This window comes from Cheilinus undulatus, linkage group 1 (genome assembly GCF_018320785.1).
Source record: "Cheilinus undulatus linkage group 1, ASM1832078v1, whole genome shotgun sequence".
Taxonomy (NCBI): Eukaryota; Metazoa; Chordata; class Actinopteri; order Labriformes; family Labridae; genus Cheilinus; species Cheilinus undulatus.
The window spans coordinates 2,602,791-2,619,979 of record NC_054865.1 but is presented as its reverse complement, the minus strand read 5'-3'; the positions used below and the strand labels follow the sequence as shown (position 1 = coordinate 2,619,979).

Below are 17,189 nucleotides of genomic sequence, written 5' to 3'. Positions count from 1 at the left end.
GTCCCAGCTTTAATGAAAGTGGAGTCAGAGCTGTTGGTGAAGGGAGCAGCTTAAATGAATTGCATTATTACACTCAAGACAATCACATTACTTGGATAAGACTCTAATTACATCTGCAGCCTGAATAACAATGCTTTAACAGAGAGATGTGTGGAGACATCGATTATCTTCGTCTGTTACAGCGCTGCACAAACGCTCCAGAGTTGTTCTCTGATGTGATCTAGTGTAATTCAAAAAAAATCCTGCTGTCTGACCTCGTCCAGTCTTTTTCCTCTGATTACAGCTGAGTGTTTTGTTGTGCTATATTTATAGGCTGGCTAACCCCTGACGCTGTGTGGGTATGTATGAGCTGGCTGAGGTTATAGTAACACACTCCTGCAGGCCATCAGAGCAAACCACAAGAACACAGCGGTCAAACAAACACAGATCTCCAGCTAACCCCGACGTACTGTTTATTTCACTGCAGCAGATAAATCTCTGCTCTGATTACATTTCATCAACATTTATGACGCTTCAGGGAAAGACTTTAACCGCCAGAGCAAAAGAGAAAAAATAGAGTAAACAACTTTGGAATAAAGCAAATAAAAACATCTAAAAATATATCTGCTGCTTGATTTAAACATTAAAAAAGATGTCTTAATACTAAATCAAGCAGGAGTGATGTTTTTCAGAGGTCTTTTCTTCAGAAGGCTTCCTTCGCCACACTGACTGAGTGGGTTGGTTCTCTGCTTGTTTCAACTGTCGGTGCTTTTAGTATGAAAAGGACAACTGATTGAAGGCTTTTACTTTTGTTTTCTTATTATACAGCCTCATTTGTTCCCTTTTAAATGACTGTTTCCAAAAGTGCACCTGCTTGTTTAACCAGGCAGGGTCTTTATCCAGTATGTATCCTGTATGGACTGTGCATCACCAGCAACTAAACTGTGCCACCTACAGTGGATACTCTTCATTTTTTTCACTTTTTTCTGTTCTGTTCTTCAAAAACATTACGGTGCAAATACACTATATTGCCAAAAGTATTCACTCACCTGCCTTGACTCTCATATGAACTTAAGTGTCATCCCATTCTTAATCCATAGGATTTAATATGACATCGGTCCACCCTTAACACCTTCAACTCTTCTGGGAAGGCTTTCCACAAGGTTTAGGAGTGTGTTTATTGGAATTTTTCACCATTCTTCCAGAAGCGCATTTGTGAGGTGATGTTGGACGACAAGGCCTGGCTCTCAGTCTCCGCTTTAATTCATCCCAAAGGTGTTTTATCGGGTTGAGGTCAGGACTCTGTGCAGGCCAGTAAAGTTCATCCACACCAAACTCTCTCATCCATGTCTTTATGGACCTTGCTTTGTGCACTGGTGCACAGTCATGGTGGAATAGGAAGGGGCCATCCCCAAACTGTTTCCACAAAGTTGGGAGCATGGAATTGTCCAAAATCTCTTGGTACGCTGAAGCATTCAGAGTTCCTTTCACTGGAACTAAGGGGCCAAGTCCAGCTCCTGAAAACAAGCCCACACCATAATCCCCCCTCCACCAAACTTTACACTTGGCACAATGCAGTCAGACAAGTACTGTTCTCCTGGCAACCGCCAAACCCAGACTTGTCCATCAGATTGCCAGATAGAGAGGTGTGATTGGTCACTCCAGAAAACCCATCTCCACTGCTCTAGAGTCCAGTGGCGGCGTGCTTTACACCACTGCATCCGACGCTTTGCATTGCACTTGGTGTTGTATGGCTTGGATGCAGCTGCTCGGTCATGGAAACCCATTCCATGAAGCTCTCTACCACTGTTCTTGAACTAATCTGAAGGCCACATGAAGTTTGGAGGTCTGTAGCCATTGACTCTGCAGAAAGTTGGTGACCTCTGCGCACTATGTGCCTCAGCATCCACTGACCCCACGCCGTCATTTTACGTGGCCTACCACTTGGTGGCTGAGTTGCTGTCGTTCCCAGTGGCTTCCACTTTGTTATAATACCACTGACAGTTGACTGTGGAATATTTAGGAGCCAGGAAATTTCCCCACTGGACTTGTTGCACAGGTGGTATCCTATCACAGTACCACACTGGAATTCACTGAGCTCCTGAGAGTGAGCCATTCTTTCACAAATGTTTATAGAACCAGTCTGCATGCCTAGGTGCTTGATTTTATACACCTGTGGCCATGGAAGTGATTGGAACACCTGATTTTAATTATTTTGATGGGTCAGTGAATACTTTTGGCAATATAGTGTATATATGTGTGTATGCATGTACAGATATTTTTATTCGTTTTTTTTTTTTTGGAAATTAGTATTTGAAAGCGAGTGTCTAATACTAAGTCTGAAAGAGGGGGGTGTTGAATGTATTCTTTTGTTTTTATGTTTTTTAGTGTAGAAAAGGAAAATATCTGTGAATTTATTGTGGATTATGCTACAAAAACAATTTTAAAATAGTTTTAAAAAATCTGCACACTTATTGTGGACCTTCATTAATCAGGATAAATGTGGTGCGTTTTACAGAGCCCTATTTCAGAAACACAGGTGACAAGAAAACACCTCATGCAGTGCAAGAGTCATAGAGGAAGGAAGGATAGATCTTCTATCAGTATGAACCATAAACAGATGATTCAAACCATCAAAATAATAACATCATATATAATATAATTAAAACACCCTGTGTGATTTATGACAAAGAAAGCTTGACAGAGACTTGAGGAAAGGACTGGACAACTTTTGAAGTGACTTCAACAAGAAATAAGTGCAACAGAAACAACCTCAGAATAAGAACATGCTTTAACACTAAATTGCATTTCAGAGTGAACCGTGCCCGACATTCTAACCAGGAGTGTGTGGACAGTGAGGAGGCAGAGTGAATCTGCTGCAGCACATGCTGGTTCAACTGTCTTCTACTTCACAGAGTATTAATGTAGTTCAATGTCTGCAGTTTGAGCTATGCTCTCATGTAAACTGAACTGTTTCATTCACTTCCACCGAAAACCAACATTTAGAGCGTACAGACGCAAGCGCTGTATCTTAAAGCGAGGGTGTGTGCACTCTATTACCACACAGTACAAAAGGAAAGCAGCTCTGCATGTGGCACAATCACCATGTACCTTCAACTATCTTGTTTTTCTTGATCGTGGTAAGCTAAAATCAAAATTACTGAAACTCAATTAGTTGCCTAGTACTAAGAGAGAGAACAAGTACAGCGTGTAAGAGTATTTAAACCAGAGCCCTCCAACTGTGAGGTAACCACGCTGACCACTGCACCACCGTGGATGAAATAAATAGCTCTCAAAAAGAAGCAGATTCTCTGTTATTCTACCTTCAGATCATCTGTTTCTTTATCTGAGATCTTTGAACAGAAATCAAAGTGGCTACTGTGTGTAAAATCTGATTGGTTCTACCTCAGTGCTGCTCAGGTGTTTCTGATGAAGTGACCGCTGTGAGTTTATTATTGTCATTATTATAATAAAAATATAATCAATATTATTATTGATATTATTAAAGAGAGACAGAGAGGATATAGAACAGACTGTATGGGAATTTCTGACAGAGAAGCTGATAACAAGAGGTGATGTTTACATGGTGATAGGAGGGCAATTAGAAGGCAATTCTGTTCCAGTTGACACTGGCTGCTGTCGATAAGAGAGTCATAAACCCTGACGGAACATTTAAATTACCATCACGGTCAGCCGCAGATCAACAGTGAATCACAAAGCTAATATTGACACAGCGATGAAAGAAAAAAGCTTTCTCCTCTGTAAAACCACCAGATCTCTGAACAGCAGCACCGTGTGTTCCTCTGTGTGTTCTAAAATCCTGATCACGATTACTTTGATAGATACTGAGATCATGATTATTAACTGAGATCATGATTATTAAACATGACTAGTCATTGATTTTACTACTGTGAGTTTTAGATGATTCACTAAATGTGTCATGTTGCCTTCAGGGGCAGCAACAATCATGTCAGAAATTCTGCCAGTTATTGTGCATTGTTCCAAGTCTGAATTCTCAAAACCAAGACTGAAGTGGGTTTATCTTTTTGTTCGCCAGCAGCTGCCTCTTCTTTTTGCTTTGCTTAAGATTTACGCTGAGTCTATTTTCTGCCAAGCTGCTGCCACAGCATGTCAATCCAAGTAGAGCTGATCAACCCAAACAGAAGGACAGCGCACAAAGGTCAATTTCAAGATACAGCACATTGAAGCAGCTTCTAATTATAAATCTCATCTCTATATCAACATCAGCTGGTTGCACAAGCCTCAGGTCATCAGTGGGTCAGAGGGTCAGGTGAGGTAATATGATGGCATTTGATTCAACACCATACACCGTTTCTATAAAACATAAACGTTCTCATTGTCTCACCCTTGGTAGAAGGATAAAAAACAGTACCAAAGCGAACAGAAAATCAAGCCCAGAAAGGCAAAGCTACCTGCTGTTTACATTCTACTTTCACGTTCCACCATGTTGTTATCACATGGCACTCATACCTTTCCTGTGACCTTGTGATCTCCAGCTACTCAGTTTTACACTGCTTTAAGAAAAGGACCCAGTGGGCGAGGGCATGTGCCATTATTTGGAGTATGCATGCTTTGCATGCGACACTGCAGACACGTAGTATGTTGGATTTGTACATTAGGACGTTCCTGATTCTGCAGTGATGTCATACCTGTGTCCTATTCTGTTTATTCATCCTATGCACTCTGACTTTGATGTCAGTCACATGCAGTCCTGCTTCCAACTAGCTCTTAATCCTGCAAAAAGTTTGCTTACAGTTTTAGGAAGTTAAAAACAGGAAATGAGGTCTGGTCTACCTTTTAAGGTGTTTGTTGCCTCCATCATTGTGACAGTTAGAACAATGACTTCACATACCCGTGTCCATCCTGGACAGTACTGTTACTGCCATATCTCAGCGATTCTTCAAAGGATTTCTACAAACTTTGCAAAAATGTCCACTCTAACTCAAAGACAAACTGATAAGATTTTAGAGGTCATAAGTCAAAGGTCAAGGTCATTAGGGCTCATGTTCATCCCACACTTCATTTTTTACAAAATTTGCACAAAAGTCCTGATTCAGGGATGATTGGACTGGATTTTAGGGGAACAAGGTCAAAGTCCCTGTGACCTCCAGTCTTGGGATCACAGTATTTTCAGAATGAATCAAGAGATTTTTGTCAAATTTGGCCCAACCAACTCTTGCATCTGAGGGTGAACTGTTAAGATTTTGAAGGTCAAAAGTGGGCTGAATGATTTGGGAAAAAGTTTTAATTGCAATTTCTTTTTCCAATATTCAGATTTATCATTAAATTCTTTTCAAGTCCCTCATCAAGTAAAAGATGCTTCTTTATAATAAGCATCGGAATATCCCACAGATTAAACTAGGGCAGAATAACCCTGAAGAGTATCAAATTTAAACTGTTTTTTTGCAAGCTATTCTAAAACAATGACACTTGGATCTTTTCATGATCCTAATAGCAGAATATCTCTGCAGAAAGAACAGTATGAAACAGGAATGTGACACACATTTAAGGTCAAAGACATATTTCACCATTTGCAATTTGAAAATTGCAGGACACTCTCACTCTCGCTCGCTCTGCCTCAGGGTACGGAACCGCTGAATCCGTCCCAGCGGTGACCTGGGGGAGGGACATGCCCCTTCCATATCTGTTGCTGAGTGTATTTTTTTAAATTGAGGTGTCTTTTCATCAAAAATTCACTGCATAAGGTACTATAGGTACTATACAGTAAACCACTATTTCATTTTTGTTTCACAGTATACACACAATGTGGGGAGCAACAGTATGGAAGCAGCCACTACACTCCATCAGATTCTATTCATGAGTTAAGATGCCTGGTTATCCCCCACTGTGTACCCTGCTTTGGGCTCCAAAAACTTCTTTTATCATAGCTGTGATTGAAAACCGGTGTTTCTAATTGTTCTCAGTATTAAATCTAAATTCACATATCTACTATGATGATCATGATGGTGTTAGCGTGGTAGAAAGAATCACTGGGGGCTGCTGCTGCTGCTGCTGCTGTGTATTTATGTCTGTGATTCTGTACTGTATGTCGCCCCCAGCCTCACCCCCAACACACACACACAACAATACATACTCATCATCTTCAACAGGAAGCCGTCAGAGCTGCAGAGGTCAGAGGTGCTTTCTCAGAGGGCGCATGAGGATGTGGTGCTGTGATCATCGTTCACCAATAGGAACTCTTTTCTCACCACGCCATCGGGAAATGAGGTTCTCCTCTCCTCTGGACTTCCACACACACACAGCCACCCACTCACACTAAAACACAAACCGACACACACACATTGGTGAGCCATAATAAGCTCAGGGCTGAGACAGCCCAGCAGATTGAAGTCAATAATGTTTTCAGCTGCAGCAGTAAGCTGCATGAACGAGGAGTGTTTGCATGTTCATGCTAAAATGTTACTGTGGGGTTTGAACTTGAGTGACATGGAAGGACAAATGAGTGATTCCTCTCAGACCTGCTCTGAGCTAAAGTCCCTCTGCATGCAGGGATAAATGCCTGGCTGTAGCTGGATACAGTAATCAGTACAGCAAACAAACAGTCAAAGCTAATTCCATGTGCACTGACACTGATGCTTCTTCTGGCGGGTAAAAGAATTTAAATAATTTTCTGTGCATTCTCCCCAAATCATTAAAAACTAGGGCTGTCAGGATTAATCCCATTAATCACAGTTATTTAAGGTCCAAAATTAGTGCACTATTTTTTTTTTATTGCATGCTTTCTTGTCCCTTTGGTTAATCCATGCCAGCGTTTCTCTGCAGCCATAGTGATGTGAAATAAGTCCATTGCCTCTTAAAGTCTCATTTCACTTTATAAACCCATAGACAGCTCAGTGGACAAGTCAGAAGGCATCTGGACTTTTCAATTTACAGACATATTACCTTTTTAATGTCCCCTACTTCCTTTTCAATCCATAAGAAGTTCCTTATTCTCTAAGCGATGTTTAGCATGAGTAATACAAACAATGACTGAGATTGATGATTCTGATACCACAGCATTTGGGTATGTTATTGTAATAGTGATGAGAAAAACACTCAGGTGTAAAGTTGCTTCAGCTGTGAACAGAATCAGCAGGTTAGCTGCTATGAGTTATGAGTTTATGTCTTTGTTAACAGATCAACTATTAACAAAGTTAATCCTTTATTGACTCCGTCCACCTCTGTTTCCTACACCTAAGCACATAAAAGTAGAACTCCAAGCCCTTATTTGACTTGCCATAAATCTTCCTGCCCATTCTGGACATATATAAGCACCATATGTAAAAAAAATAAATAAATAAATAAATAGTTGTTAATATGTTAATAAAAGACATCATTATCCAAATGTCAACCTGCCTTAAAGGTAGACTATGCGATTTTTTTCCACTAGGTGTCGTAGGAGAGAAAAGCCTTGAAAATGTAAACAAAGAGGAGTTTTTGACACACCTCCACCACTTTGAAGCCTCTCCCTTTAGCCTCTGTTGATCCTAAACACCAATCATATACGAGTTTATATGTAACGTTCAAGGCAACCTTTACTGCTAATACCTTTTTCAGCTGCAGTAAACCATTTCACGAGCTCTTCTTATCCTGGCCGGTTATGTTATCGCATCAATTAAACATGAAAACATCAGCTTCAAACAAGACATGGGTGATTTGAGATAAACAAAATTTGAGACACTACCTGATTTGAGTAGAGCTACCTCCTTCTGCAGCCTCCATTTATTAGCAGCAGGCTAACATTAACACACCTAGCTTCCATTCATTTTTACCCCACATTTATTTCAGCTGCGCTATAACACTCAGCTTAAATGTCCAACCATAAGAATAGTGCTGTTGAGACAATGTGCACGATGAATGAAAAGATGTAGCCTACTTATGCATCCACAAGAAGCAAAGCCAGTTCTGAGTCATGCGAGAGCGTTTTAGCGTCGCGTAGGGTTTGCCACCGAGGAAAAGCAAGTCCAATATTAACTCTAGTTTTTCCTTTCACTTTGACAGAGGGTTTCCTAGACAAATGTCGAGGCTTTCTAGGTGGAGGGGAGGCCGGTGGCAGGCCTTCGGTCGGCCGCTTCGGACTTGAGTCTGCCATTTACACTCCTCTGAGCTGTTTGGGTGAAACATTTACTTGCAGCACTGCTGCCCCTGGGGGCGCATCTAGGAGGAGAGGAGCATGTGCCAGAGGAGAAAGTTACCTCCCCAATCCGGTCCGGACAGAGTTATAAACATCCCATATAAACAAAACTACAGGGTACCAAAGTTTTAATTCAGTGTGTTGATACTGTACTGAGAAAAAACAATTACATAGCATATGTTTGATTTTTATTACAATTAAGTGTAAAATGTCAGATATTCTACCTTTAAAAGCCATTCATTCCAAGGGAAACACATGCAGTAGTCCTGTCAGTTTCCTGTTTTAGTCTTAATGAGAACTAAACCATGAAAATGGGGAAGATGATGTACAGTTTTAATAAATATCTCCAACTGGCTGTTTGCAGTCATGTGATCTGATGGCGTGCACATGTAGAATGGGGTGCAGGAATTGAAGAACAGTGGTTAGTATCACTGTGAATGGAGGAAAGTTAGTAGTAAAGCTCTAAATGGACCTATATGCTGCAGTTATCAGAACATGTCTACATCCACTCACTACAATGACCCGACACTGAACAGAAAGTGTTTTTTCCCACTGATTAGCCTGGCATAGAGACAATTAAAAGCACAAATGACTCAGTCCTGCAGAACTCCTACTACACATCTATCCAGACGAAGTGAGACCAGAGTCTAGAGGAGTCTTAGACTTAGCTAAGAGGCTAGCTGAACATCTTTAACAGCTTTTCCCCTCTTTTGTCATGAACATGCTTTAATGGAAATACCTAGATACTATGAAGAAAATAATCAGAGTTATAATGTGTCGTCCATGGACGATCCCTGTCGAAAGAAACAAATCTTTCATGTCAACTACAGTCACTGCCTCCCTGATGAGAGTCATCCAGGCTGCAGACAGAAGTTTCTAATCCATGTCTGCTGCTGTTTCTCTATGAGCTCATTAAACTTTTTTTGTTCTTTAAGCTTTTTCACCTAAATGTGTCACTACTTCTGGAATATAAAGGTACCTTAAGACAATTTTTACTCAATCTGAATCCAGTTTTAAAAAGCACAAAATTTTTCTCCATGAAGAAATGACTTCCTGCCCCCATCTGGAGTTCTGTGTTGTAATGTGACGTCCCCGGAGTGGTTCTCAACTTTGGGGTCAGGACCCCACTGGGAGTCACGAGACACTGAGAGGGGGTCTCCAGATGCCTTAATAAAAACTAAGAACATCTTTGAATTACACTGTTGCCAATTTACACCAATTTTGTCAAATTTTAACCAATTTTTATCATTTTTTTTCTCACAAAGTTTGCCAAATTTGACACATTTTTGCAGCTTAAACCCCATTTTTGTCCATTTTAAACCCTTTCCACAACTTTTTGTCTGCCTGGTTTTGCCACTTCTAACTACCATATTTTGCAACTCTCTGCCTATAGATGACTCTGTTGACACTATTAACCCCGTTTACCACTTTTTAAGCCACATTTCACAATTTGATATGCCCATTTTTGCCAGTTTCTAAATTTTTCTGCCTCAGCTAACCCTATTTTGCAAATTTATATCAATTTTCATCCCATTTCACCAAATTTCCACCTATTTTTGCCACTTTAATGCCATTTAAGCCAATTTTGAATCTCCTTTTACCACTTAATATGCACATTTCTGCCACTTTAACCAATTTTTGCTATTTTTGGCCTCTTTTATCTATCTTTTGGCATTTCTAACCCATTTCTGCTACTTTTAAAATCTAATTTCCCCACCACATTTTTCATCTATTTTAATTCTGTGTTTTAGCAAAAGGATTTACATTTTTAAGAGGGCTGCTTACTAAACAAATAAATTCTAATTTGTTTCTTTGATAAGAGTGGTTATTATTCAGGTTAAATATAAAATCTCACAGTTTAACTTTACAATGGACCATGATTTAGCTGGCCCCCACTTTGGCTGGGCCCCAGAAAGCTCTCCCATTCTTCCCCCTAATGGACGGCCTTGTCACATGACTATTTTTGAATGTTCATGGCTTCAGGTACAGTAGTGGTCCCTGGTCACTGTCACCTTAATTTTGGGGTCGCGGGCTGAAAAGGTTGAGAACTACTGCCCTGCAGACAGCCAACTCCATTCAATCCAACCAGTGACTTCACAAACTGAACTCTAAGCAGAACTGTCAAATACCACTGTTCAAGCAGCGACGGCTCAGTTCACACAGCTGAAACTGTCCCCAGCAACATGCATAAATGATCTTGCTGCTTTGCACATATTTGGTCTGAATGGGGCTTAGACTGAACCCTGACGAAGAAATATCTGCCGATGTTGTCGGCTGCATTCACTGGATCTGCTCTTTAGCTCTGGGAGATGTAAAGATCTCTGCAGATACAAACAATGAGATAATGAACTACTAGAGGAACAGTTGTTTTCATGCTTTAAATCACTGGAATCGTGTGAAACTCACAGAAGTCACTTGTGATTTAGTTGTATTGTTCTCTTCTCAGTATGATGACTTTGTGTTTTCTTTTTTCTTTATTCTGTTTAGTCCTTTCGTAGTCATAATAACAGAAAGCTTCGGTACCACTCGAGGTGTCTCCTTGAGCTCATGTGGTACTGAAGTGCTGTTCTTTTCTCTGTCTTTTAAATGCTGCAGCAGCTCACTGTGAAAGAGCGCTGAGTATTTAAATCATTAAAAGAGGAGAAGAAATAACCTCCTCTTCTCCTGACAACAGTCTGAAAAGGAGACAAAATGCAAAAGCTTTGGAGCTATTTACCACTTAAGTTAATGTTATACAGTATGGAAAAAAGCATCACTCAGACAAGAAGTCAACATTACATTTTTAATGCAATGACGTCTAAACTAATGCAGTCATTCATCTAAACACAGTAAACATAGAGCCGTTTGTGTGCTGCTTACAGTGAAGATGAACAATATTCCCATCAAACTGAAGACATTATGTCAATGAGGCTCCTCTCAAAGGTAAAGCAACGATTTATCCAACTTATATAAACAATACACAATAGGATTTCTCTTCTAAAGGACGTCATTAGTTTGTGATTGTTTCCACCCTGCCGTGTAAGCAGCAGATTGTGTGTAAATGTTAAATCAGCGCTAATGGCACCATTGTGTGTGCATACATGGTTTTCATAAACACATTTCCCTTACAGACAGGAGATCATTAAAATCCAGTCTCCCTTTGATACCACAGACCGAGAGGGTAAATTAATGTAATCCTCCACACGGGAGCATAACCACCCACCGATGTACACAGGTGATGTTGCTTTATGTGAAGCATCCACAGACTATTAATATGAGAAGCTATATACTGCTGGCATCGATCTATGAGAGGCCTGAGAAATGAACCATCTTCCTTCATCCTTCAGAGTAGAAATATGAAGCCAGTGCAGGAGTGAAAAAGCCACAATTCCTAGTCCGCTGATCAGCCATGATCCTATATACTCCATATTTCTATTACCAGAATAGTTGTTTTCCTCGAAAGCTAAAAGGTGACAGAAGCAGATGCTGTGTTTATTTTATCTTATTTCTCTCCTCGTCTTTGTTCTAAAATTTCAGTCTTGGGCTGCATCCACTCACCAACGTCAAGATGCAAATACATTTGAAGTAGTGATGTTCATAGGCTTATCATTTTAGGGATGCATAATATTGGATCTTATGTTAATAACCAATATACCGATATTTACAAACTCATTTTAGCTGATGCCAGTCTACACACCTTTTCATTGTTAAAGGTCACATATTTTACCCTTTTAAGACAAGTCTATATCAGTCTCATAGGTCCCCAAAACATGCCTGTGAAGTTGGTTGCTGAAAACACCCCCCAGTATAGGATTTTTGTAGGGGTGTGACGAGACTCTTATCTCATGAGATGAGATGAGAATTTACTAATTTTTTTTAAATTTTGGAAAAAATCCATGAGTAGATAATATGTCCTTCATACAGCTGAGAGTCATATTTGCGAAGCATTCAGGTCTATTCAGAAATGTTTCAACTATCTCCTCTTGTACTGAATAATCCATCAATGTTTACACACAGTTTGTCTAACTCTGACTCAATCTTTACATTTTAATGCTCTTCAAATCAAACCTTTCATTTTAACATTCTACCACATCTTCAATGTACAACACTATGCACTCTTTACTACAATTACAATAATAGTAATAAAAGCATTTAGATTATTTTGAAAGTACTTTAAACACAACAGACTGAAATATAAAGAGCTACATCAGTAGAGTACAATGAAAATTAAACTATTTCTCAATTTTTCTATTTCTCTTTAAGTAGTAGTAAATTAAAACACTCAAAAGAAATCTTTCTGTTAATAACACGTTTGTTTTTTGCAGTTATTAAAGAGGGGGTATTGTACTTTTCAGATTTTTAAAACATAAATATAAAGTCACAATGTTGGGTGTCCATACTTCACGTATGAAAATTTTCAAACCGCAAGATGTATGTGGCAGAAATCTTGGAATTAGCGTGTAAACTGATGAAAATGGTTTGTTGGTAATCTTTCCGAGATCTTCCTGAGACAAGATTTCGATGGAGCGAACTGATGAGTTCATCGCAATAGGATCTCCTGACTGGTTCATCCGTGCTGCTGGCAAAGCGGAACAGACCGCCCCCACAAGGCCTTTTAGCCATTTAGCCATCTAGTAACACAGTAGTTAAACACTTACCAAACAGATATGTCCCGCTCTATCCTTTGCTGCTGCTGGTTTTCTTCCCCCTCTCTCTCCAAACTATCAGGGTCAGACTCCGGATCTAACACGTATGGATGTATATCAAAATTCGCCATATTTTACTCAGTCCTCACAGAGACTGCACAGGTTTCAAGCAGCAGCAGCATTTCATCATTTCACACCGTTATGATGAACTTATTAAACATTGGCAGAACATGTGCGGCCCCAAGTAAGCACGCAGAGAAGGGAGTGGGGGTTGGAGCGGTGGTCACGGATCAGCTCCGTTACTTCATTGGCTGTGAAACCAACTATTTTAAAGTGTCCAGGGCATCTTTGTGATCTTTTATCATTTCTGTGCAATATTGATCTTGCAAGATGATTTTCACCTCGACGTGAAATCTCAGCACGTTTTAATCTCATGAGATCTCGTGGCATGAGATCCCGTCACACCCCTAGATTTTTGCATGTCTAAACAGCAGAGGGGTCTCTGTTTCAGCCCTGCTCAGAACAGGCTGTTTCTGTGTCTGTGGCTTTAAATGATTATTAGCTCTCTGACTCTGCCCCTGAACACACCCCTCTCAGGAAATGGATGCAGCACTCTTGATGTTACAATGTTCCAGACAGTTTTATCCAAAGTTAAGGACCTGACTGGGATTTGAACCATCAATCTCCCAAATCAAAGTCAGCAGGGTAACCCACTGAGCTATCCAGCATCTCAGCTAAGGGGAAGATCAGGAGAGGAGGGCGGAACTTTATTCTAAGCAGGGAGGGCCAACCAAACCTGGGGACGGTGCTAACTCCCCACATGACGTCATGAGGGGAAAATCTGAGAATGGCTTGTTTTTGCAAACATTTTCTGAGAGTCCTGCAGCCCTGCTGCCTCAGAGCGTTCTTTAAAGGTGGAGGATTTTCCCCTCCAAAGTCCCCTGAAGCAGACTGGAGTGTGGTGGTGTACCGTGGCGGTCCTGACCATTACCTGTTTGGTCTGTTTACTCCAGCACCGGTGTTACAAAAGCTGGAGCTCTCAGAGCCGAGGCAGTGCAGGAGAGGATGGTAGTGGTCTCTGAATGGTGAAGTCAGTTAGCCTACCGATGGTAGGATTCTACGTCACATAAGCCCTGCCTGTTCAGAAAAGATTTTTCAAAGCAGATGTCCGTTTGAGCTAATTAAATGCCATAAAATGCAGATTTTTATCAGTTATGTGCAAATGTCAGAAATAACAGCAGCATTGATGTGTTTTATCAAAGTTCAGTCAGATACTTCAGAGTACAGCTGATTTGTTTTTAAGTGTTCCCTAACACTTTTTAAGTGTTTGTGTATTTGAATCTCTGGATTAAAACTAGTATGAGTAACGTTAACAGCCCTCCATAGATGCAGGTAAAGCTGTTCTGCTGTACATAAACAACAGATTTATTTCTCTTGGCGGTAAACAGTAACACATTCTTAATAGTCACAGCTTCCCCACATATTCAGGGCCTAAGAACAGCTACCTTAACTGAACCTGGGTAAACAGCAGATGCTGACAGAGAAACTCTCTCACTAGGGCACTAATGTGCTCATAGTGACTTTAAAGGGCTCTGACCCTGGGCAGCTATCCATGCTGAGACGAGTCTGTCAGCATCCCACACTATCTTTGTTTAACGATTAAACACCCAGTCTCACTGTGGTCCCCACCAGAATTACTTTTGTTAACCTAAAGCTTCATATTTTGATGAATTACTATCTCATCCATATTCTTGTTTAGTTTCTTTAAATGTGTGGATTCTGCTGATGTTGTCTGCATGTCACATTCTGTCTTCTTATCTTTTCTTTGGGTTGTTGCTTTGTTCTTCTGCTTGCTTCTGCACTTGTCAAAGCACTTTGTAAACCCATGTTTTTAAAAGTGCTATACAAATAAAGTTATTACTATTATAGTTATTATTTTCAACCACAATTCTCGCCAAACGCTGAGACTAAACTGTAAAGCCCAAAGCAAACATTCACAACGGGAAAAGACTACTTCAGAAAGCAGCAACCATGAGCCGATACAGCTGGAATCAAGTGTCTGACAATCAGTGTTGAGTAGCGTTACTTTTGAAACTAACTCGTTTACTGCATTACATACTGAGAAGAGGAATTTGTTACGTTACTGCGTTACCTGCTTCTATAACTAATGCGTCAGAGTACTTTTGAATTACTAAATATTAAAACCCTTTAGCCACTCGTTCCACTCGTTGGCTGTAAAAACGACAGATAACGCCGCACTTCTGCATTTGAATGTGCAGACTCTAATGCCAATGTACAGCCTAGTTTACAGCCCATAATCTGTATCTGTGCAGCCTAAAAACACCACCTACAGACAGAAAAACATTTACAGCTCTTTAACAAGTTCACAATCTGACAACAAACTGAGCAGAGGCAGACAGAATCACTCCAACACTGTGCGTAATAACAGCGCGTAATTGGAACAGCTGCACAGCTGATTCAATGAAAGCAAACAGCTTTTAAACTTGCGTTTCACCAGGATGCCGTTCTTGTCCCTTTTATCCAAGAATCCATCATAATGGGGATAATTCCACAGTGGCCTGCTGTCCTCCTCATCTCGCTGGTTCAACAAGCTAATAATGCGCGTGTACCGGCACAGAATGTTTACCTTCCGCTGGCACGTGCCAACTTGACTACAGGAAGAGAGAAGGACAAACAGAGCAGATGCTTCAAGGAGCGTCCTTTTTTCTTTCTCTCTTTTTGAAGCCAAGGAAGAGAGAGGAAATTTGGGGTTTTTCTCTCAGTAACGGATTACTTTTATGAAAATGTAACTAATAACGGGATTACTTGAATTGTAAAACTAATGTGTTACGTTACTCGTTACTCCAAAAAAGTAATCTGAGTACTCTAACAGAATACTTTGTAACGCGTTACCCCCAACACTGCTGACAATGTTACCTCTGATTCAGTTTGAAAGGTTGCAGACAGCTGGTTGCAGGACATTGCTAGCTAAAAGTGGAGAAAGAAAAGGAAGTCTTGTTTTGAAAGGAAATAAATTCTAACAGATATTTGTTTAAAGTAGAATATTTTGTCAAAATAAAATCATGCTGTGAATTTTGGAATTTATTATATCAGCAGTCCACCTCTAACCGCCAAATTCCACATTTTCTGCCTGCGTTGCCTGTGTCCACTGGCAACGCAGACTGCAGAGCAGATTGCTCCCTTTTGAGTCAGTCTCTGCAATTCCAAAGCACAGACTCTCGCCCATCCCTGGTGCACCTCAGAAGCACTCTCTCCTCCACTTGAAATTGCGACAGGTCTATTTTCAGCGCTGCCGCCAAAAATGTTTCACTCCATGTAGAGCAGATTGATCGAAAGAGTTGAAAGCATCAGGTGAACTTACACAACTTACACAATACAACACAATACTCTGATTATATCAACATCACATCTCATCCTGTGGCACAAACTGCAGGCACCAGTAAGTCAGAGAGTCACTAGGGAGCAACTGACAAAGAAAAGCACAGACTCTCGCGGTGAAAAACCACAGAATTTTACCTCTAACCACACAACCTTAGTAGGAAACATAAACCTTTTAACCTCCTAGAGTACTCACCCATGGTGGAAACAAAATAATCTGTTGTTATAGACACTTCCTGTTTTCCTGTCCTGTCTCATAGCTCTGCTGTGATCTTGAGACCTAGAGTCTTCAGCTGCTCAGGGCTGAACTATGCTACACTATGCAGCTCTATGCAGCTCTATGCTGCGCTATGCTGCTCTGTGCTGTGCTATGCTGCTCTGTGCTGTGCTATGCTGCTCTATGCTGCGCTATGCTACTCTGTGCTGCTCTATGCTGCGCTATGCTGCTCTATGCTGCGCTATGCTGCTCTATGCTGCTCTATGCTGCGCTATGCTGCGTTATGCTTAACTATGCTGCGTTGTGCTGTACCATGCAAAGAGCGATAGAAACTCTTTTAACTCCATCACATCTTCTTTATGGAAAAAAAGGTAAAAGTTGGACATTTTTATCTTTTATTTACTGATGAAATACCACAAAGGTTTACACTTGAAATAAAAGTAACCCAAACTTATGAACTGCAGATAAAATTCAAAGTTTGGATGATACTTCCCCTCACAAACCTGTAGCTTCATTACTTCTCTGATAGATGTTACCTTCCTCTCTGCATCACCCACCATAAAAAGACCTCACTGGGACGACTACATGGATGAAAGCTCTTACTATTGACACGTTGCCCCCGGTGTTAGCGTTGGCAAAGTCTCCATCCAGGTTCTTCTCCTCTCCAGGGACCGGCAGGTAGTGGTCACTCCTCTTCATCATGGCGGGCTCCTCCTGCTGCAGGCTGCCTGTGGGCTCACAAGCCAAGGGAGGAGAGCCTAAGGAGGAGCAGAGGGATGGAGCAGGCATTAGCTCTGTGTGTTATTATCATCCA

The 17,189-nt window shown here is 40.7% G+C and overlaps 1 protein-coding gene across 2 annotated transcripts in view; it reads right to left on the bottom strand.

The window, feature by feature from the left end:
• Positions 1-17,189, bottom strand: part of ano1a (anoctamin 1, calcium activated chloride channel a) — a 162,019-nt gene that overhangs the window by 124,154 nt on the left and 20,676 nt on the right. For both annotated transcript variants that reach the window (XM_041791662.1, XM_041792415.1), the window contains exon 2: positions 16,979-17,133. In XM_041791662.1, coding sequence (XP_041647596.1) covers positions 16,979-17,133 — 155 coding nt within the window. The remainder of the gene's footprint in view (positions 1-16,978; positions 17,134-17,189) is intronic.